This window comes from Phyllobates terribilis, unplaced genomic scaffold (genome assembly GCF_046119375.1).
Source record: "Phyllobates terribilis strain yellow unplaced genomic scaffold, ASM4611937v1 Scaffold_4__5_contigs__length_816908805, whole genome shotgun sequence".
NCBI classification, from domain to species: Eukaryota; Metazoa; Chordata; class Amphibia; order Anura; family Dendrobatidae; genus Phyllobates; species Phyllobates terribilis.
Genome location: NW_027362764.1, coordinates 572,010,842 through 572,034,318, shown reverse-complemented (window position 1 = coordinate 572,034,318; position 23,477 = coordinate 572,010,842). Strand labels below are relative to the sequence as shown.

The 23,477-nt window shown below is 43.4% G+C and overlaps 1 protein-coding gene across 2 annotated transcripts; it reads left to right on the top strand.

The window, feature by feature from the left end:
• The first annotated feature begins 1,305 nt into the window (after window positions 1–1,305).
• LOC141265697 (myosin regulatory light chain 2, smooth muscle minor isoform) lies at window positions 1,306–21,662 on the top strand. Of its 2 annotated transcripts, none has more exons than XM_073679110.1 (4): window positions 1,306–1,460; window positions 10,382–10,583; window positions 13,508–13,669; window positions 21,201–21,662. In XM_073679110.1, exons 2-4 carry the CDS (start codon window positions 10,400–10,402, stop codon window positions 21,371–21,373), a joined length of 519 nt encoding a protein of 172 aa, XP_073535211.1. In that variant the 5' UTR covers window positions 1,306–1,460; window positions 10,382–10,399; the 3' UTR covers window positions 21,374–21,662. The 2 variants fall into 2 exon arrangements, with proteins under 2 accessions (XP_073535211.1, XP_073535210.1); XM_073679109.1 differs by lacking the exon at window positions 1,306–1,460 and adding an exon at window positions 8,797–8,923.
• Window positions 21,663–23,477: the final 1,815 nt, after the last annotated feature.

Below are 23,477 nucleotides of genomic sequence, written 5' to 3'. Positions count from 1 at the left end.
CGAGTGTGGCCGACAGCAAAGAGGAGAGGAGTTGAGGGGGCAGAGGAGCATCATAGGCTCACCCCAAGATACAAACCGGACACCTGGTCCGCGCCTACAGGGTCCTTTATACCCAGTAGGGACCACCGGCATTCCAGGAGGACTACAAGTCCCTGGCAGACCTGAAGCTAGACCGGACAGGACCAGGAACCACGAAGGCCCCAGCGACCAGGGATAGTGGTTGCCAGCAGAAGGTCCCACTACCAAGTGACAGGTGAAGGAACAGCACGACACATAAGCTAGGCCCAGTTGCAGGCTGGCCAGGAGCATACAGAGAGGCAGACACGGACCGACCAGGAGGCCTTATACCCGCTCACTGGGGAGAAGTCCTGAAGTGCACCCTTCCTACCAAGTACCCTGGACCGTACCTGACATCCGCACCAGTAAAGGTATTGAAGCGAATCCCCTGTCTCTGTCAGTTACTCCTGCTGCACCATTCCGCCTGCACTACAGGTCCCAGCATCACCACCCACCATTCAACTCTACCCTGCCCCGAGGCCCGCTCCACTTGTGGTGAGCCATTCCATCCTAGCTGCCTTTCAACTGCCTCAGAGGTCTGCAGCAGTGCTGGTACAAATTACCAGAAACCACAGGTGGCGTCACAAAATATTTACTTATTTATTTTATCCAAGTTCCAAATCCCCTTTTTCAAGAGTAACCCCAGGGTACAGCCCGGGAGCTGACCACCGCAACATCCCCAAACAAAGTAAAGACCGGGTACCGAGTCGTCCCCATCCCCTGGGCGAGTCAAGTGCACACCTCCAGCAAGGCATGATTGAAGAGTTCAGCTCTGAAGCCTGCATTCTCCTGTGCTATAATAATGGCAGTAAGTGACTGTACTGGTGAGCAGCTCCACGTGTGACCAGACGCTGAGTCTGCAGCCAGACATGCGCTGTGCGGTCACCGAGGCTGCAGCTCCACCCCGGAGTGACTGACGGGTAACCACAGCCGCTGCCGCCGCTCTCGTCTCCCCAGGACGGCAGCTGCTGCAACTCCCGCGAGAACTGAGCGGCCACTGCCATACAAGGACATATGTCAGCCAATGTCTCATGACGTCATCCCGCCTGGAATGCGTCCCACCCTTCACCGAGGACTCTACCATCTGCGGCACGGGAACACACCTCGTTCCTTTGTTATTTAGCTCATAGTTTCCATACAGTAAGAGCAGCCATTTATAGGGGATAATGTAACTAAAGACAGTTAAAAGAAGCCTGATATTTTGTAAGATAAGGACTTTGTTTGAGTCCCCCTCACCCCTAGTTTTTGAGTGGTGCGGTCCATCCGCTCCCAGTGGCGAGTAATGCGGAAGTGAGTGTGGGAGGAGGAGTTGTGTGCGGGTGTTGGTCGGAGGCTGAGCTGATCCTGTCTGTGTGACTGACTCCCGCTCCGGCTTCTCTCCGCTCTTCTCCGCTTAGTGTGCGGTAAGTGGGGAACACTGGGGTCGGGATGGGGAGCCATGTCCGGGGTCAGCGGCACCCGGCGTCCTGCACAGCCGGCACCGCTGCAGTGGCGCTACAGTGGGCAGAGCTGTGCGCGGCCATAGCTGGTGTTAGCAGGGGCACAGCAATCACTGCTCCTGTCAGTCTGCCCTGCCAGACCGTGCTGGGAGTTGTGGTTCCACAAGCTGACTCCCCAGTCCAATGTGCGTATTGTGCTCTCCCTGGTACAAGGCCTGGGCTGGGGGGTGTCCTACAGTAGTGTATCATATGCTGCAGACACTATGGATGCTGTGATGTGCAGCCGCTACCCATTGTATGGCCTAATATTTACATCAGGCCAGAGCCTGTAACTGGTGGGTAATGGGAGCCTGACCCCCTCCCCACTAGTATGACTGCCATGACTTTCTGAAGAACTCCCTCTTTATCAATGAATGATCATATAATCACTGGTGAAAGCTTGTCGTCGTTGTCTGGACAGGTGTCGGCCATGGTTGAAGCTTTCTCCAGTGTTGCTGACTATGGGGGTGAACCTGAGCCACAGTGACCACCGCTCTGGAATACAGTATATCTGTGTAATGCTCTTATGTCAAGCAGGAGCGGGCGCAGGCAGGAGAGACCCCTGAGCAGAACAGTATATGGGCTCTCTGTAGTCCCGTAGCTCCTCATAATGCTGCTTTAGAGGGGGAAATGTCTCCCCTTATCCCTCAGGCCCTGTGCACCGATTCTATGCCCCCTAGTGTTAGACCACTGACCTGATTTGTATGGTCGTCTATAGTTGTACCTCCCTGCTCCCAGCCATCCTGTACATGGCTGATGGTGGCAGACTGATGTATGTGTCAGTCACTGTGCTGCTGAGATGTCACATTGAGACTCGTTCTCCAGGAAGCCTCAGATCTTTCTTCAGTCTTGTGAGTAGATTCTTTATCTAGAGGGTGCACCCATGTTGGCGCGACTTCCTTCCCCTTTGTTTTCCTGTTTCTGATGGGTAAAGTATGAAGTCTGCGATAGGGGTGACATGTTTTACTATGGAGAGGTGGATTATGTTGGGGCCTTAATTAGGACGTCAGTAAAACCTCATTCAGGAGTTCCACAATGTCTTGCTATAGGTCACTGGTTCTTTGCATGTAATTTTTAATTCTTGTATTAATACGTCTCATGTTTCTGAAATTAATGTAATGTTTTTGGGGGCTACTAATATCTATGAGGGTGACTTTTATTAACATTGCAGAGTCTGACAGAGACCCATCAACATGTTGAGATAATTAGGAATTCTGAAAAGCCAACTAAATGAATGCAGATGTTCCTGCCTGAGAGGATTGCACAATCCTAGTCCCAGTCTACGGCTGCGTACATTATGCCCTACAGGTTTGCGCGGCCCTGTGGAGACATCTGTCGGGTGCTCTCCATACATCGGGTTGGGCTCATACACATGCCTCCTATTCTAGTTCTTCTGTTATGATTGGATGCTGCATTACCAGTTGGAGAGATCTTTCTATAGAACAATCTGTGGCATCTTTTTCCTACGTGCCCTGAAATAACAGCCGCTGGGAAACCAGTCCGATACTGCACGTGTGTGAACATGCCCTTCCTGAGTTGCTCCAGGAATAACTTGCCAATATTGCAGAGGGAAGAGCTATATTAACACCGTGTAAAACCTGTTCAGTCATGCCTGGATCAATCGTCACTTTTTTTTTGTCTCTACAGGGTTGAAACTCTTGTATTGTCATAGTGTTGACTAAGGGGCATTTAGGCTATGTGCCCATGATGCAGAAATGCTGCATATTTTTTCCGCATCTCCCTGGCAAGAAAAACGCATGCGAATTTTACATGCATTTTTCCCGCCAGGTAGAAGCGTTTGTCAAGCTTTTTTGCATGCATTTCCGCATGCGGGTTATCAAGCGCTTTTCCAAGCGATTTTAGCATCACTTGGAAAAGTGGTTGACAACTTGGTCACACTATATAAATCCATGCAACCGGCATGGATTTATATAGTGTGACCAAGTTAATAGTTAAAATAAGAATAAAAATTGTAAAAAATAAAGATTATACTTGCCTTCCGATGGCCCACGGTGTTTTCTCCGCTACGTCCGGTCTGTTATATCACCAAGCATTTTTTAAGCGTTTTCACTGCGGAGATTCTGTGGCAAAAACGCTTGAAAAATGCATAGTGGGCTTACAGCGGCTGATCGTGGTCGTTAAACAACTGCCGATCGGTCACTAATTGCTTATTAGCCTGATTAGACAGGTTGATTGCATTTCCATGTGAACAGAATGATCATTAAAAGGATTGCCTCAAAATCCAGCGCACTGCTCTCACTGATCCAATCACTGCACTGTCCCAGGCTTCTAGCTGATGGAGCTTTGACTCTGCCGCATGGGAGAAGCACCGAGGGACTGAAGCTGGCCGGATTGTCAGCTCTAGAGTGACCCGAGCAGGCTGTAAAGCATGGAGCCCACGAGGTCCTAACGTATATAACTGGTCACTCTCGGAATAAAGGCTGGCTGGTAACCTAGGCAACCAGCTTTACACTGTGAAATATAAAGGGGTCTGTGTTTGAGCATGGAGAAGATTTTTAAGGAGTAAACTACAAAGTTGATTGTTACAAGCTCTTTGCAATTGTACCTATTTTTGAACTTGACACCCGTCCCCCCCCCCTTTATTACAATCAATCTGTGCACAAAGAATATTGTTGTTTTTGGCAGCACATCCTATTTACACAGGACAATGTGCTGCCGACAATGATGATTTTTAAGTAAGATTAAAAATCATTTCTCCTTACGAAAGAACACTTTGCTTTCCTTTTGGGCAATTGGCGGCCTGTCGAGACATTCCCATTATCGGGAAACTAGTTTGTCTTGGAATACTTGTTCCCAATTATTAGCCAAGGTACTTGCTTCTTTACACTACAATAATGTGTACCTGCAGGATTGTACTGCTCAATCGCAGAAGATCGCCTTGCCAGACTGCATTTTAATGCCACTAGTATGGTGGTGGGCATGGGTGCCATACAAGTCATAGTCCTCCTTTTGTAATGTGTGCACCTATTGTTTAAAAGGGGGTTATCGTCCAGCTGTCAGAGAATGAAATAACAAATCTGCTTAAAAAACTGACATCCCTTTTATGTAAAAGACTAGGTACATTTGCTTGGTGATCGGTGTTGTATTGCTGGCCATATACCCAGCTTTCCCAGGGACAGAGATGGCTTAATACAATTGTAAGAAAAAAAACAAAACACTAACAATAACAAACTTAAAGGGAATCGGTCACTAGGATCATCCCTCCTAAGCCGTCTATATGGACATGTAGGTCATAGGAAGGTGAATAAAATGATTCCTTGATATCTGACAGTGAGAGGATTGACAGAGAGGAGAGACCCGGGAATAGCAGGGGGCAGGTGGATTAGTCAGGCAGCAGAGTTTAGGATAGATTGGAGGGATGCGAGAGTGTTAGAAGGGAGGCCACAGAGCAGGAGGTTGCAGTAGTCAAGGCGGGAGATGATGAGGTCGTGCACTAGTGTTTTTACAGATTCGTGGTTGAGGAATGTGCGGATCCGGGAGATATTTTTGAGTTGGAGTCGGCAGGACGTGGAAAGGGCTTGGATATGTGGTTTGAAGGAGAGATCAGAGTCCAGGGTTACCCCAAGGCAGTGAGCTTGTGGGACTGGGGAGAGTGGACAGCCATTGATGATAGATAGGTTAGATGGGGGGGTTTAATGAGATGGTGGAAAGATGATGAATTCTGTTTTATCCATGTTAAGTTTTAGAAATCTAGCAAAGAAGGATGAGATAGCAGACAGACACTGTGGGATTTCGGTTAGTTGGGAGGGGGTATCGGGTCCAGAGAGGTAGATCTGTGTGTCATCAGCATAGAGGTGATACTGAAAGCCGTGAGACTCTATGAGCTGTCCTAGGCCAAAGGTGTAGATGGAGAAGAGCAGGGATCCTAGAACTGAACCTTGGGTGACACCGATAGAGGGCTAGATGAGGAGGTGGTGTGTGAGTGGGAGACACTCTGTTAGGTATGAAGAGATCCAAGATAGGGTTAAGTCTGTGATAATGAGAGATGAGTCTGTAGTAAGAGGGAATGGTCCACTGTGTCGAAGGCAGAGGACAGAGTAGTGTCGCTTGTTGATGTATAATGACATAAATCCATGCGACACATTCATTCCTGCACTGAGAGTGTCAAAAGTTATCATAAGTTTGTATTCCAAAATTTTTCTGTGTCTCTGAGATTTGAAGTTGCTTTTTAATACCAGCCGTTTCATGTCCATAATGCTGTGATCAGGGATACAAAAAATGTTTGGCCACAGGTAGATCTATTCTTTCTTTTTTTTGTGTGGCGATGAGAATTCATCCTTGTTCTAGGTTTTTGTCCGGTCTCCCCAGCATACAGACCCCCAGTATCCAGGATCACAGCATCATGGACTTGATGTTACTGGTATTAAAAGGCAAGTTCAAATCTCAGACAGAAAAATTTGGGCATACAAACTCATGACAACCTTTGACACACTGAGTGCAGGAATGAGTCGCATGGATTTGTCATTCTACATCAACTAAGGAATGTGCTCCTCAGACCTGTGGGGGCATCAGAACCCTGGGCCAGACCTCAATCGCAGGACAGTAAAACTTTCACACTCCTTATCTATGACCTGCTCCAAGATTTATGGCCACAGCTTTCTCCCCCCTCCCATACTAATAGTTCTGCTTCACATCACTTGTCTCATCTATTGCATTATTTTTGTGCCCTGTTGTGCATAAATATGTGACTCCTCCGATTTTGTCTTATTCTATGCCTGATGAAGAGACCTGAGTAGTCTCGAAAGCTTGCAATTTACCATCTTTTCAGTTATCCATTAAAAGGTATCAGCCATTGAGGACTCTCAAATCTAAATATTTTTCTATCTACTGGCTAACACGGTACAAAAATACATCTTTTTGCTGTATCTGAATGGTTCCAGTAACTTCTCTGATCAGTGTGCTGTCATGATTAAAAATGGCCTGCACACGGATTACAAAAAAGATGTGCATGTAGCCTAAGACATGAAACTTGTGCAGGCGGGGTGAACAGTAGCGCAGACTACAATGCTCTATGATGAAAACCCAGGAAAAGAACTGACAATGCTGACAGCTGCCATTACAATACAAAAGAGAGGAAAGAGCCGCGGCCCAGCAAAGAGGAAACTGCAGCGATCAAGATATTACAGTACAAAAAATCCAGCATGGCTTCTAGTACCAGGAAATAAGCGACAGAATGGACTATCAGAGCGTGACCTCGAAATATGAACATAGATGGGTGCACGGATGTAGTGACGAGCAGACCACTAGAGGGAGTCCAAGAGCAACAGTCCCTCTTATCCACATTAGTTAAGAGCTTCTTTTCTAAAACTTTCTATGTGCAGGAACAATGAGACATTAGTCATGGTCCTCCTGTTCAGCTCTGCATGATATATTTATACAGCAGAACCTATATATTAGGCTTCCTACTAGATAAAGTATACGTTACCTGTATAGAAAAGGAATTAAACTTCTTTTTGTGATATACCGTATGGAAAAAAGCATTACACCTGCAGCAGCTTTTATGGCACCCTATGCTAAATCCATAATCATTAATGTGGTGTTTCCATTCTTCCAGGAAGGCCTTCTATAAGATTTGCGTGTCTGTGGGGAGTTTTGTCCATTGATCCAGAAGAAGATTTATGTCGGGCACTGATGTTTGAGGAGCGGGCCGGGCTCAGGATTCTGTTCAGGCTGTCATGTTCTTCCACACCAAACTCGCGCAACCATGCTTTTAAGGGCATTGCTCTGTGCAATGGGGCACAGCCATGTTGGGACATGAAAGGACCCTCACCAATCTGTTCTTAGAAACTACAATTCTCCAAAATGTTTTGCTATGCTGAAGCATTAAAGGTCTTTTTTTTTCTCTTTATTTTACTGCTGGAGTGGTGCTACTAATCTAATTCCCTGTCCCTAGTATTATACTTACCAGTTGTCTTCAGCAGGTCGTGAGCTGCTGGATCGCTCCAGTGTTTGCTGGGTGAGCCTGAAGTCATTGTAAGTCCACGAGAGCGAGAACGAGGCAATATAGACAGATTCATAGCTTGTGACTGTTACCTCTGACTTACTGTCAGTCAGAAGTTGTGGTCACAATATGACGATGCGGGACCGGAGCGACGCCGGGAAGAGCTGAAGATGGCAGGTGATGAGTATTATATTAGGGTCATGGACCTTACATTAGTGGCACTACTCCAGTGCTGAAATAAAAAAAGAAAAACAAACAAACTCTGGAGTAGTGCTTTAAGATTTCCCTGTAATGGAACTAAGGGATCTAAGTTGAGCCCTGAAAAACAACCTCATAGCGTCAACTTTTCAGTTGGCACGATGCTGTCAGGCAGGTAACGTTCTCCTGGCACACACCAAACCCAGACTCAACCATCAGACTCGGGAGAAACGTAATTCGTCACTCCACAGAACATGTACATATGGCTCCTGTGGCCTTGTGCTTTACACCACTCCATCTGACGCTTGGCATTGTGCTTGGTGATGTAAGGCTTGTATGTAGCTGCTCAGCTATGAAAACCTATGCAATGAAGCTCCCAGTGCTCAGTTTTGTGCTGTTGATGTTAGATGAGGTTTGGACTCTGCAGTTATGGAGTCAGCAGAGTGTTGGTGAATTTTATGTACCTCAGTACTCTGCAGCCCCGCTATGGAATTTTATGCGGTCTCCTAAACGCTTCCACTCTCAATAGTGCCCTTCACAGTGATTCGTGGAGTATTTAGGAGGGAAGAAATTCCATGAGCTGACTCATTACAATGGTGGCGTCCTATTACAGGACCGTTCTCGAATTCCGGGAGCTCTTTAGAATGATCCATTCTTACAAGTGTTTGTGAAGGCCACCTGCTTGGCGAAGATAAAAATGATCAAGGAGTAAAATATGTCAAAATCGGGGTGTGTTCTTTTACATAGTAAACTTCCTGTAATGAGTTTTGATATCGGAGCTCATTAAGGACCAATTTCAGCTAGTGAAGATCCAGGGGGGTTCACATGAGCAGTTCAGACAATCACATGTTGCCCCTTCTGTCATTAGACAATATCCACTTACACAAGGGGATTTTATTACCTACCACTGATAATTTTCAGGGCCATATAAAAATGTGACTGAGACCCCCCCAGCATGGTTGTCGGCTGATGGCTGGGCAGTGATTGGGAACAAGTGTCTCTATGTATAAGAGCCTTAATTAGACGAGAAGTAGAGACGTGCTGCCTGCCAGAGGATTCGCCCAGATCCCACAGTGATCTCATACAATATATAAAGCTGGCCTTTATTTGGGGTTTGCGTTACATGGCAGTTATGTGACCTTTACGTGCTGGATGACGGTGGCACCACAAAGCCTATTAGAGGTTCTCTGCCGCTGCTGCCGGGTATTGTCCTGTGGAGATGAGTCAGGTAACGCCGGCTCTATGCCGCCAGCTTTATATCTGTAATTCTAGTGTACATGTGTGGATTGAGATTGTGTCCAGTTCACTTGTAGCTGCTGCTAAGGATGTTTGGGTTGTTTAATAGTAATACTGTCACAACATCAATACTAGTCATTGGGCTCATACAGTTTGGGAGCTTTGAGTCAAATGAGGTCTAGGTAATGTCCTCCCTTATAGACATATAAAGGTAGGGCACGGAATTCTGTGTCGGCCATTATTATGTTATTCTGTCTAATTTACTTCCTAACCATTGTCAAGATCTCCTGGTCTCAGGGAATGGAAGCTGTTTTCATTTGTTTTACATTTACCAGCTGAGATATTTGTGCTGCCACATTCAGCGGAGTATGTCCATACTGTGCATTATATCACACTGCTGCTGTGTGAGTAGTAGGTCTGGACCGGGGGGCCGTATCTGGATGTACACAATACTCGGCTTGTCTGCAGTCTGGATCACAGTACAGGCGACATCGTCTCCACATCATGACTGAGGAGCGGATAACGCTCCGAGCCCTAAGTGTCCCTTTGTATGACTGATGTTGGATGCAGTAGGACCCCGCTGCCTATTACGGCTCTGTCTGGGGTCCGTTACATGTCAGACCTGAAGAAAAAGCGCAGCATACACAACTTTTTCTCCTACGCTACAAAATTAACATGTAATGAAACCAAGATGTAGCCCATAATAATCTGCTTCCTTTAGCATCAGTTACCAAATGGATCTGCTTTGGGCATGAATTCAGTTTCTCTGATCCTAAATTGGAACAGACAATCGGACATGTGAACAGAGCCCAAGTTGTAGGGCAACCTGCAAATGTGGAGTTCATCACTGGGTGCAATATGTTTTGGAAATTGATGTGTAATTTTTATTATGATTGTGGACCTGATATCCATGTGGTGATGGCGGTGGGGGTGCTTTATTGTGGGACAGCGCTTTTGATCATTCCCAAATAGTCGTGTGTAGAAGTTGGGGTCTATGAACCCACTGCTGGCATTGAAATGTCAAATTTATTTAACAACTGGATCTTCCTGGTATTCCTGTGTAATTGTCAGACCAGAATATTATACTCTATTGTATCGTAGTTGGACCAGGCAGTGAAATTTCTCAAACACCATGAGTGAATAACTCAAAGTTTGGTGCTTTTAAATTGCTAGGTACCTTACCACCCGGGTCCGGGGATATGTCCAAGCTTCATATCCCTCTGACAAGATATTCCTCGTTGTCCTTCCTCAGTAGCACATCTGTAGTATGATACGTCTTGTAGGACATGAACTTGTCCTGCTATCAAACTTTATAGGTTGCTTGTGAAACGGAAGCCTTGAGTGGCACCAGCAGCCATCTCCTTATTTTTTTTTTACTAACTTATTAACCCTTTTATGCTATGAGACTGTTATTTAGAGATTCACCAATTCAACTTCATTTTCCTTTTAGACTAACACCACCGCCAAGATGTCAAGCAAAAGGGCAAAGACTAAAACCACCAAGAAGCGCCCCCAGCGCGCAACATCCAATGTATTTGCTATGTTTGACCAGTCCCAAATCCAAGAATTTAAAGAAGCCTTCAATATGATTGATCAGAATCGGGATGGCTTTATTGATAAGGAGGATCTGCACGATATGCTGGCTTCCCTTGGTAAGTAATAGCCCTCTGCATTTATCTCCACTTCTTCCATCCATGGCCGATGAGGCATGGATGGAGGACATCAACCTACTTAGGAATTACGTTTCCCAATAAATTATTTCCGTTACAAATAACGTAGTAGTAAGACCTTCATTGTCTGTGACCATCAGTGGTGCCTACATTCTGGTGAGAGTCTGCATTGCAGAGCTAGGGATGTCCATTTCCCCTCAGCCCCGCGAGCATATTGTCAGAGCAGCTCTCATTTTCTAAGGGAAGAAATGCCATTAATTATTATTGGACAGACCTAACAAATACTTGACAATTAAAGGCTGCATTCACAAATTGCAGCTGCGGGGCAAATAAAAATAAAAATGTGTAATCACAGCTGGAGGTCTAACTGATGGTCCAGTTTTGTTTTTTTTTTCTTTAGATTGTACCTGATTTATCTTGGTGTTTAACCTGCTGTTACAGGAAAATGCATGCTCAATTGCAATTTTCTTTAAAAAAAAATTAACTATTACTTGTGCTTCTGCTGCTTATCACCTTGCCAGGATTTGCCAGCAGCCTAGTGGTCAGCGGTAAGTGCAGCAGACGAGTCACAGGTTCACTATTCTGTTCTCTTCCGACACCCGTCCCTATCCTATATTATGACTATTTTTACTGTATCCTGGGTGATGTCGGGTGCTGGCATTAGAAAGGAGGCCAAGGAGAGGAACAGTAGCCAATGAGCCCCTTTAGTAATTCTGAGGAGGGCAACGGGTGCCAACTGGCACTTTCCTATCTGTGGGGAGTAGTTACTCCAAGCTGATTCCTCTCTAGATTTGATTCTGCTAGTCGGTCAGATAACCCTGAAGGCAAGAGGCATGAGGAATTTATTATTGCATTTATATAATGAGTTAATTAAATTTGCTTCTAAAATAGACATCTTGAATTCATTTTAGGTTTGGGCAGGGGAAGGAAGGCACTCAGGAAGGAAGTTCTTATCTGCACCAATAAATCTTTTTACTTTGATATAAAATCCAGCCAAGATGTGGCATAGTAAAGAGAAAAGTGTCTGACAAGGTGACTTTATCACACAGCAAGCGACACTGGTGAATTTGGTGCCGTTTCATGCTGTCTAAATTTAGGACAAGTTCACAGGGAACCTGACGTGTCCCCCATGCCCACCATACCACCAGCAGTTGTATATTCCTTTATAAGTGTTTGACACTTTAACAGGTGTTTTTAGGCTGCGTGCCCACGATGCGTTCTTCAAGCGTTTATGCTGCGGTATTTCCGCAGCGTAAACTCTTGGGAAACGCTTGGTAATCCGTCCCCCATGGTCTCCAATGCAAATCCGCACTTTCAATGCCCATGCTGCATATTTTTCCGCAGCGTTTATGCTGCGCTCAAATCCGTAGCATGTCCATTCATTTTGCGGACACGCAGCGTAATCGCCGCCATTGACTTGCATTAGAACGCGCCAATTCTGCAAGACTGCATCTGTACTTGCATAATTGACGCGTTCTAATGTGCGGATGGTACTCCGGCCTGGAGGAGAGGAGACTCTCATCCAGACCTGGGTACCATAGAATCTGTAAAAAAAAAAAAAAAAAAAAAAGAGAATTTAAAATAAAAAATAAAGTTTATACTCCCCTTCCGATGTCCTCCCGGTGTTTTGTCCATGCCATCCGGTCTCTTGCAATGCTCGCGCTGTTGTGAAGGACCTGCCATGACGTCACTGAGTCATGTGACCCATCACATGACTCAATGACGTCACCGCAGGTCCTTCACAACAGCGCGAGCATTGCAAGAGACCGGACGCAACGGAGATGACACCGGAAGGTGAGTACAATCTTTTTTTTTTTTTACCATTTTTATTCTTATTTATTTTTTTTTTTTTTTTATAACCATTACTTGGTCACACTATATAAATCCATACCGGTTGCATGGATTTATATAGTGTGACCAACTTGTCGAGCACTTTTCGAAGTGATGCTCAAAATCGCTTGGAAAACTGCTTGAGAAAACGCATATAAAGACGCTGAAAAAACGCTTCTCTCTGATAGAAAAAACGTATGTAAATCTGCATGCATTTTTTTCTGCCAGAGAGAGGCAAAAACGCTCTGCATCAAATCTGCTACGTGGGCACATAGCCTTATAGTGTTTTTAATGCGCAAATTTTTTGACTAGTCGATGGGGCGTTTTTTTCCCCAGACTAGTCGTCCCCCTCAGCATGTGATCACTTCCCTATGGGTGTGAGAACATGATTTGCAAGAGCCGGTGTCATCGCTGGCTCTCTACAAATCTTGCGCATGTCATTGTGACATTTCGCACACCTGCTTAAGAGGCGCACTTCACATGTCCAGGGGCGATGAAGCTTGATGATCGGCTCCTCAGTTGACGTAAAGCTTCTTCTTTGCTGCCAGACGTGCGCAGTGCACCTCTGGAGCCGGGTGCAATAACCCGTGGGAAAGAAAGTCATGCGCAAGACTTGCAGAGCGCTGGCGTTGCCATACCCATAGGGGGGGTGTGATGACCTGCTGAATGGGGCGACTAGTCTGGGGAAAGAAACGCCCCATCGGCTAGTCGAAAGATTACTGTAAACAGTTTTTTTTTTAAAGGTCTGTTAATATGTCAAACACAGTACAGGGCTTGTTAGTCAGGATGCTTATAAAGGAATAGAGAAATGCCGGGGATTTGGAGGGCATGGACCTGTCCGGTTCCCTTTAATCTGCCCCGCACTGCAGTAAATAGACCTGGGATGTCCAGCTCTTATATCAATGTTGTATAGAGCTTGGAAACTCTTGCAAACCAGCTTTGTGTGAAATGAATGCAAGTAGATTCTAGTCTGTAGGTTAGTTTAGTGCAGGCTGTAAATCTGAATTACTGATGTACATAGTTTAGAATGAACAGCCTTCTGGAAATTGACGACATTCAATGATTTCTGTTTTAAGGTAAGAATCCAACAGATGAGTATTTGGAAGCCATGATGAATGAGGCGCCTGGACCCATTAACTTCACCATGTTTCTTACCATGTTTGGGGAGAAGCTGAACGGCACAGACCCAGAAGATGTGATCAGAAACGCCTTTGCCTGCTTTGATGAAGATGGGAACGGTATGTAACTGGTTCTGTGGCATCAGGTTGTGTAAAACAGGAAAAAATAATTGGAAACACCAAACTTATTGAGAAGGCTGAAGTGGCATTTCTAATTGTGGCAGAGCATTGTACAATAAGTCAGGGTCCTTTTCTTTAACCCTTTCACACCAGAGCCTGTTTTCACCTTCATGACCAGGCCAAATTTTACAATTCTGACCAGTGTCACTTTGAGGTAATAATTCTGGAACACTTTGATTCCCAGTAATTCTGATATTCTTTTAAATTGAGGCCAATATTTTTTTACCTTTTTATTTGTGAAAATATCGGAAGTTTAGTGAAAGTTTCGCAATTTTCAAACTTTTAATTTTTATTTCCTTTAAAGGAAACCTGTTATCACGATTTATCCCTATAAACTAAAGGCATGGCTATAATGGCGCTGTGATGCTGATTAATGATACCTGATGTGAAGGGATACGCTGAGTGGTTGTTTAATACTTACCTTATGAAGTTTTCAGAACATGACATCTTGGGCGCTTTGGGGTGGGACATGGGGGCAGGTTTTCTTCTCCTTCTCCCCTGTTTTTTTCTGCAGGTCCCTGATTATTCAGCAACCTGCTCCCTTTTAAAATCCAGCACCGCCGCCATCATTATGTGTACGGCACATGTCGTGTCTCTCCCTTCAGCGCGGGCTCCGGCGATGAGCCTGCACCTTTCCGGTGACATGACAGCTGATCCACCCAGCGGTTGGCGCTCATAGCCAATGAGCAATTCTGCTACACACAGGCGATCTGATAATCACAGCTTCTAGTCACCCATGGAGACTATTGAAGCAGGTTTTGTTTTTTTTTAACAAACATTACATTTTTTTCATGACTTAAATAAAAATGAACCTGTACATGTTTGGTATCTACGAACTCTTAATGACCTGGAGAATCATAATGGCAGGCCAGTTTTGGCATTTAGTGAACATGGTAAAAAACGAACAAACAAAAAAAAAAAAGCGAATAGTACAATTTCTCCTGAGTACACAATTACTCCATATGTGGTCGAAAACTACTTTTCAGCACAGTGCAAAGCTCAGACGGGAAGGAGCACCATATTATAGCGCAGATTTTGTTATGGTTTGCAGGTGCCAGATCACATTGTCACAGCCCCTGAGGAGCCAAAAACGGGAGAATCCCCCAAAAGTGAACCTTTTTTACAAACCACACCTCTCGGTTCATCTAGGCATGCAGTGATCATATTGACACCACAGGTGTGTCACAGAATTTTATACCATTGGGCTGTGAAGTAAAAAATAATTCCATTTTTACCACAAAAAAATATTTTTAGCCCAGGGTTTTACATTTTCACACGGGAAAATGGGTAAAAATGGCACCAAAATGTGCCACACAATTTCAGCGGAATGTGGCAATACGCCATATGTAGCAATACAGTATTGCTTAGTCAAACGGCGAGACTCGGGAGGGATGGAGCGCTATTTGCCTCTTGGAGAACAAATTTTTGTAGAATAGTATGCAGACTCCATATAGTGAGCCCCAAAGTGCCAGAAGAGCAGATTTTTCCCCTTTAGTGACCCCCATTTTGGAAATTATACCCCTCTGGGAATTTATCTACAGGTGTGGTGACTATTTTGACTCGGGGGTGATTTCCACAAACAAGCAGCAGTAGTGGATGTTGCTGAGTGAAATTTGCAAACTGCTGTTGTAGTGACCAGTATGTTGTAGTGACAGTACGTTATGCCCAGCTCATGCTTCTGGAGAGACGCACCCCATAACTTAAGAGGGCTCTCATCGCCACACTGGAGAAGGGAGAGAGCATTTGGATTTGGGAGCGCAAAATTTGCTAGATTTATTTTGGGCGAGGAGCCATTTTGCTTTTCCAGAGCCTTTGTGCTACCAGTAATGTGGAAGTCCCCCTATATTTCCGTTAACAGATGACGGACCTGAGTGGGGACTTTTTTTGTGGATTCAGTTGAAGCTTTTGTTACGAACATTTTGCATAACATTTGGGATCACATTTATCCTTTGCTCTACGCTGAGCACTGACATCGGGGTTTCCATCTTAATCTCTGAGTGACTTGATTCAGATGAACCCCTGAGGGATCCATTCACTACAATGAGGCAGCAGAGTTACTCTGGACTCCATGTGGCCTCTGTTCAGCTGTGTCCTTCTTTTCATAGGTGCATAATACTGTGGTTGACCGCGCTTTTATGCACGCCTAAAAAGACTGACACCGCCGGATCACAGGTCAAACGGTGTCCACAGTGTCTCCATCTGCCTCATTACATGGAATCTTCCGCTGGGGTTTCCGTCTGAATCGTGTATCTCAGAAATTTACACGGAAACCCCGGTGTAAGCACTCAGTGTAGAGTGCAGGATAAATGTGAGCCGAGCCTTACTGTGATCTTTGGGAGGCAGAATGAACAAATACACAGCAGATTAAGATTAAGAATTTGCTTTTATTTATTTATTTATTTACGGCTTTCCTTGTGCGGTATAAGTGATTAGACGACCGTATTCTTTAGGTTGGTGCGATACCAGATTTATAGTTTTTCATGTTTGGCTGCTGTCACACTAAAAAACACTTTATACAATAAAATTTAAATTGTTTGCATCACCATATTTTGAAACCTATAATTTTTTTTAGATTTCTCCTTAGTCATTGTTTTTTGCTGGACGAGTTGATGTTTGATACCATTTTTGGTCACATGACTTTTTTTTTTTTTTTTTAATCTTTTTACTGTTTTGATTTTTGGGAGGCAGAACAAAAAACAGCAATTCAGATTGGCTTACGAAACTGTCAAGTGCAGAGGTCTAACACTATTTAATGGTACCTTTGGTCAATGGGCTTGGTACAAGCCTCTGCAACTGTATCACCCAGCGTGCGCTTGCACCTTAACCACATCCATTGTGAAATGACCACAACAGTATGCCTGGAGGAAGGCAACAAATTCCGTTCTTTACACCCTTCCCGACATCCGTTGTACATGTGCAGTGTGGGTGTATGAAGTGGTCTCAGAAGCTGAGCACGCAAAATCTGGCAGATACCAGCTGTTATATAACCAGCATCTGCCTGAACCGTAAAAAATGTGGCGATGACATTTTTGGCAAAAGGTGCCCATGGCCGCCACGGTAATACATGCAGTGCTTCATAGACATCCATGATTTTAGATAAATACCGCAATGCAATATAGATCAAGAGATCAGATGATCGCAGGTTCAAGTTCCCTAGAGAAAAAAAAATGGACCTCATACAGTACAGACCAAAAGTTTGGACACACCTCATTTAAAGATTTTTCTGTATTTTCATGACTATGAAAATTGTACATTCACACTGAAGGCATCAAAACTGAATTAACACATGTGGAATTATATACTTAACAAAAAAGTGTGAAGCAACTGAAAATATGTCTTATATTCTAGGTTCTTCAAAGTAGCCCCCTTTTGCTTTGATGACTGCTTTGCACACTCTTGGCATTCTCTTGATGAGCTTAAAGAGGTAGTCACCGGAAGTGGTCTTCCAACAATCTTGAAGGAGTTCCCAGAGATGCTTAGCACTTGTTGGCCCTTTTGCCTTCACTCTGCGGTCCAGCTCACCCCAAACCATCTCGATTGGGTTCAGGTCTGGTGACTGTGGAGGCCATGTCATCTGGTGTAGCACCCTGTCACTCTCGTCCTTGGTCAAATTGCCCTTACACAGCCTGGAGGTGTGTTTGGGGTCATTGTCCTGTTGAAAAATAAATTATGGTCCAACTAAGCACAAACCGGATGGAATAGCATGCCGCTGAAAGATGCTGTGGTAGCCATGCTGGTTCAGTATGCCTTCAATTTTGAATAAATGCCCAACAGTGTCACCAGGAATGCACCATCACACCTCCTCCTCCATGCTTCACGGTGGGAACCAGGCATGTAGAGTCCATCCGTTCACCTTTTCTGCATCGCACAAAGACACGGTGGTTGGAACCAAAGATCTCAAATTTGGACTCATCAGACCAATGCACAGATTTCCACTGGTCTAATGTCCATTCCTTGTGTTCTTTAGCCCAAACTTGTCTCTTCTGCTTGTTGCCTGTCCTTAGCAGTGGTTTCCTAGCAGCTATTTTACCATGAAGGCCTGCTGCACAAAGTCTCCTCTTAACAGTTGTTGAAGAGATGTGTCTGCTGCTAGAACTCTGTGTGGCATTGACCTGGTCTCTAATCTGAGCTGCTGTTAACCTGCGATTTCTGAGGCTGGTGACTCGGATAAACTTATCCTCAGAAGCAGAGGTGACTCTTGGTCTTCCTTTCCTGGGGCGGTCCTCATGTGATCCAGTTTCTTTGTAGCGCTTGATGTTTTTTGCAACTGCACTTGGGGACACTTTCAAAGTTTTCGCACTGACTGACCTTCATTTCTTAAAGTAATGATGGCCACTCGTTTTTCTTTACTTAGCTGCTTTTTTCTTGCCATAATACAAATTCTAACAGTCTATTCAGTAGGACTATCAGCTGTGTATCCACCAGACTTCTGCACAACACAACTGATGGTCCCAACCCCATTTATAAGGCAAGAAATCCCACTTATTAAACCTGACAGGGTACACCTGTGAAGTGAAAACCATTTCCAGTGACTACCTCTTGAAGTTCATCAAGAGAATGCCAAGAGTGTGCAAAGCAGTCATCAAAGCAAAAGGTGGCTACTTTGAAGAACCTAGAACATAAGACATATTTTCAGTTGCTTCACACTTTTTTGTTAAGTATATAATTCCACATGTGTTAATTCATAGTTTTGATGCCTTCAGTGTGAATGTACAATTTTCATAGTCATGAAAATACAGAAAAATCTTTAAATGAGAAGGTGCGTCCAAACTTTTGGTCTGTACTGTATGTGTCGATGGAAAGATAAGTTATGGTTCTTGGAAGAAGGGGAGGAAAACTGGCTGCGGCAGGAAGGGGTTAAAGAGAGCTTGCATAAAAAGTGTGCTTGTTTTACATATAATGTGGACAAGTTACCAACAACTGTTGTATAGAGCTGCGATCTGTGAGATCTCTCATTAGATGGTGTACTGACAGCTCAGGGTGACAGGTGGAGGAAGGCTGGTATCGCTGCACAGTGATCTCTGCCCGCACTGATAGGTGACAGCCCTGCAGCGCGGCATGATGCCATGTGTGTAATAACTGGATATGCCAAAAAGAAAAATCTAACTTATGAACTTCCAACTAGAGCACTGGATTGTGTATCGCATACAAAGGAACAAATGATTCTATTCAGCTGGGCTTATACACAGATTTCTGACCCATCCCCCAGTATCAGCAATGAACTGTCAATCATTACCCTGTGTGACAGGCCTTACACCCACACGTTTCAGATCAATCCTACATATACTAGATTAGTTTACACACTATTCATTTGGAACCAATTCTCACCTTCCTTACTTATGATCATTCTAATATAAAAACTGTTCTATTCCCTATAAGGGCTTGTTCACACATTGCATTTTTGGGTGTGTTTTTTTTCCTGCATGTTTTTCAACGGTAAAACAAAACTGCTGCAGTTTACACTACCAGCAAAATAAATCAATTTCTAAAATCTCATTCACATACTGGCTATTTTTCCCTTGCGGATTTTAGCCACAAATGTATTGAATCAGCATGTCAATTCTTTCAGTGTTTTTGCAAAGTTTTTCACGCATTCAAGTGAATGGGAAAAAAAATTATGTAAAGTGCATATTTCATGCAGCAGGTTTTTTTTTATTTTATTTTTTTACTCCGCATAAACTGACCTGATGTTTCAAATCCGCAGCATGTCAATTTCTCTTCTGTTTTTAGTGTGTGTCTACAGCGGAATTGCATCAAAAATGCATGTAATCCACACTATAAGTATATCAATAAAGTTTTGTCAAAGCCGAATACCAGGAAAAATAAAAAAAGAAAGCAACTTTGTTTAAAGCAGTGTTTCCCAAGCCCCGTCCTCACGGCCCCCAATACATCATGTTTTTAGGATTTCCTTAGTATTGCACAGGTGAGAGAACAGTTGTCAGTGTCTGATCTCTTAATATTTCCATCACCTGTGCAATCCTAAGGAAATCCTGAAAACATGACGTGTTGGGGACCGTGAGGACTGGAGTTTGGGAAACACTGATTTAAAGCAAGACAAACACAGCATCAAAATCCCATGTTAAACGTGCACAACATGCAAGTAACCTAGTTACATAAGTGCAGAAATTCTGCAACATCAAAAACTCACCAAAAGCTCATCATGGGAACGTAGCCTAATAGTCTCTTTTGTATACTCTATACCCACTATAATAATTGTGATTAGCTAAAAAAAAAAAATATCTAGCAGTTTCGATTTGATAATGGTCTGATTTTACAGATATCTGTATGTGTGATGGCACCCTTAAAGGGGTTGTCCCACAAACAAAGTACATTTCAATTAATAGATCTTGAAATAATAATTGTAAGTTCTGCATTTGGATATGTTAAAAAAAAATAATAATAATAATTTCCTGTGCTCAAATAATACTTTAAATGTACCCCTGTTGTGTACTGTATATTGGCTGTGTTCGACAATGCAGAGCTGCTCCAGTTCATAGTCAGCACTTACCACATCTCCTGACCAGAGGAGAAAGCATAAGTCACTTAGAAGTGAGTAGACCGGGCTTGCAGCTGCTGCTTTCTGAGATGACACATTTCCCTGCCTGAGGTAACACAGGAGTGAGTGTTTTCTACTGCATCTCCAGCCCACTGAGCTCCTCATAAATCAAGTCAGTGACGTAGGAGCTCCAGGCCCCCCTCCCTGCTGACCTTATGTCACTGACTTGATTTATGATGAACTTTCAGGACTGGTGATGTGGCAGAAACACTCCTGTGATAAAACAGGCAGGGAAATATGTTGTCTGAGAAAGAAGCAGCTGCATCTCCCTGCTGTATCGTCTGTATACTCTCTTATCAAAAGGTACGTATTCTCCCCCCTTACATCCCTAGCCGGGAATTGTGGTATGTGCAAACTAATGGCCTGGAGCAGCTCTGCAAAACAAATAAGAAAACCTAGCAGGGGCACATTTATAAGATTCTCAGCACAGGAACTTTTTTTTTTATACATCCAATTGTTGAATTTATAATTCCAAGATCTATTGATTAAAATGTACTTTGTTCTTGGGACAACTCCTTTGCTTTCCCCTGTACTGCGACTGTGGGGCATCAGCAAATTCTAATGAGGTTGAAAGTTATGTACTGTCCTCATACCAGGACTAAGGACACTTAATACATTGGAAATCCGCTGGTTATCAGTGCCGTACTGTATCCCTTTATTTTAAATTAAATGTCAATAAACATGGGAGGATTTTAACCTATTGGAATTTGGACCATTTTTTTCCATGTTGGAAGTTATGTTCACATGTCAGATTAGTTGCAAAAGTTTCTATAATTGTTCCATCCATCTGAATGGGTTGTGCAAAAAAACCGCATGTCTGTGCGCTGAAGCAGCCGTATGTCTGTGATGTATGGATGAAGGCTGATTTTAGGGAAGCCGTAATTTCTGCTTCATGTTTGTACTGTTTGTCTGCAGGTCATATACCAGAAGAATATCTGAGAGAGCTGCTGACCACGATGGGAGACCGATTCACAGATGAGGAGGTGGACGAGCTGTTCAGAGAAGCACCGATTGACAAGAAGGGCAATTTTAATTACATTGAGTTTACACGCATCCTGAAACATGGCGCTAAGGACAAGGATGACTAAGTCTCGGCCTTCATCTCCACTTTTCTCTAGCTTTCTGCTCTGAGTTCCTTCTGGTAGATCTGTGCATGCATGTAGCTCTGTAAACCTTTTTTGTGTATTTATGGATTTATTCCAAGCCAGTATGGCGTACGCACATCTATAAGCAAACTGGAAACAGGAGATGTAATTGTAACATTTTACTAGGAAGTATAAAGAATCGCTGCACAGCCGACCAAAAGATTATGTTTTTTGACTCAAGCTGGATTTTTTGCAATTTTGTAATAAAAAAAAAATAAAAAATAAAATAAAATGGAAAGAACGAGCTGTATCACATTGCATCTTGGTGTGGTCTGGCAGAGTGGAAACAAATGATGCTGAAAGTGGCTATGGTTCAAGAGAAAATGTCACTGTGCCTCTTCACTTCCAAGATGCTAAAACCATACGCCTTGTCTCACCTGCTAAAGGTCACGCTATTCTCTCTGGTAGCTGCCTGCGCTGCACATTGTTCTTTCATCTTCTGGATATTCTATTTCTGAGACTGTGTTACATTAAGTATTGAGGAAGGTGCACAAGGGTGCTCCTATAGGTGTTAGCAAGGAGAATACACCATCAGCATGTATGAAAGGGCCAACAGATACACTTTTATTTTCAGATCAGTTGCAATATGTCAACATTTTTATAAAATAAAAGTGTTTATATCAAATTTTGTTTGTTTTAATGTCTGTGACTTTGACTACTACAGAACTAATACAATTAACAAATGAGTAAAACTAGATTATTGTAGAAAAAAAAAAAAGGTTAATGTTGTCATACATATGAATAAAAACATCAGCCTAAGGCCTCCGTACACCAAAATTGGAATATCACGATTTTCATGGATGGCACTCAGACTATCACAGGTACAAGGGGCCATTCACTACTGTGATTTTTCGCAGAGCGTTCTGCGGACAATCGTGGAGACATGGAAGATCACACTCTGCTCAAATTCTGTTGAAGTTCTGATCCAAAAAAACTGACTATTATAAGTGGAAATATTGGAAGTCTGAATTAGGCTGAATTCCCACATCCGTGTGCCGTTTTCTTTCTTGGACTGGACATGGACCCATGGATCATGGACCCGTGGATCATGGATCATGGACCCATGCATACATCTATTTTAAAAAAACAAATCCACTTGTCCGACTTCTTGAGACTAAGGAGATGTTCTATTTTCATCCTTTTTTGTGGATCAAATTTGGCCATTAGATGTGTATCTGTATAAAAAGGATGAAGCATAGAAAACAGACTTTGTACTCCAGTTTTTCATTCATGTTTCATAAAATTCATAATTGATCCACTGCTAGAAGTCAATGAATAAGCAAAAGTTCAGAAAGTCTACCTTCTTCAGTCTTTAGAAACGGTTGAGAAAAAATCAGGCAAAATGTGAGATGAGAAAAATGGATTGTTTTACACATATGTAAAAATTGATACTGATGCGTGAATGTAGTCAAATTGAGAAATCATGTGTCCATATCCGTTTATTCCTACTTGCACAAATATGAAATTTACATGTACAGAACGGTGTCATTATTTTTTCCCTCAAATGCAATGCACACTAGGAATAGCCGTGTTCCAGCTTTTCATTTTTCCTTAATACCAAAAAATATGAATGTATGCACAAAAAAGCGCACAAAAAACAAGGGCCATGATTCATCAAAGCAATTTTGCCAGAATTCTTGTGTAAACTGCTTTGAAAAGTCGCCAAGTTTTGGCGCAACTCGGAGTTGCGTAAGAATTTAGTGATTTTTATGCATTTTCACAACATGTTTTCCCAGCTTTGCCAAAATGGGTGGAATGGGGTGCGGATGCCACAGGTCATCGAATACATGACTTACTGTGGAGTTCAGGAAATCTTACCCCAGTCACTCACGGAGGTGCACTCCACTCATCAGAAGCTCCTGATTCATGAGGCGTTCACATCTTCATGAATAGGGAGCGTCTATGCCAGCATGTCAAGATTGGTTAAAATGTTTCTGGTCTTGATGGATCTGGGCCAAAATATTTTTTGTTTTGTTTTTGTTTTTTTTGTTTGTTTTTTTACAAGCCAAGAAAAAGTTGACTAACCTTCAAAATAAAGGAATTTTGT

Coding starts and splice junctions, on each gene's coding strand:
- LOC141265697 (XM_073679109.1), top strand. Junction 10,584..13,507: donor CGATATGCTGGCTTCCCTTG/GTAAGTAATAGC, acceptor TTCTGTTTTAAG/GTAAGAATCCAACAGATGAG. Junction 13,670..21,200: donor CTTTGATGAAGATGGGAACG/GTATGTAACTGG, acceptor GTTTGTCTGCAG/GTCATATACCAGAAGAATAT.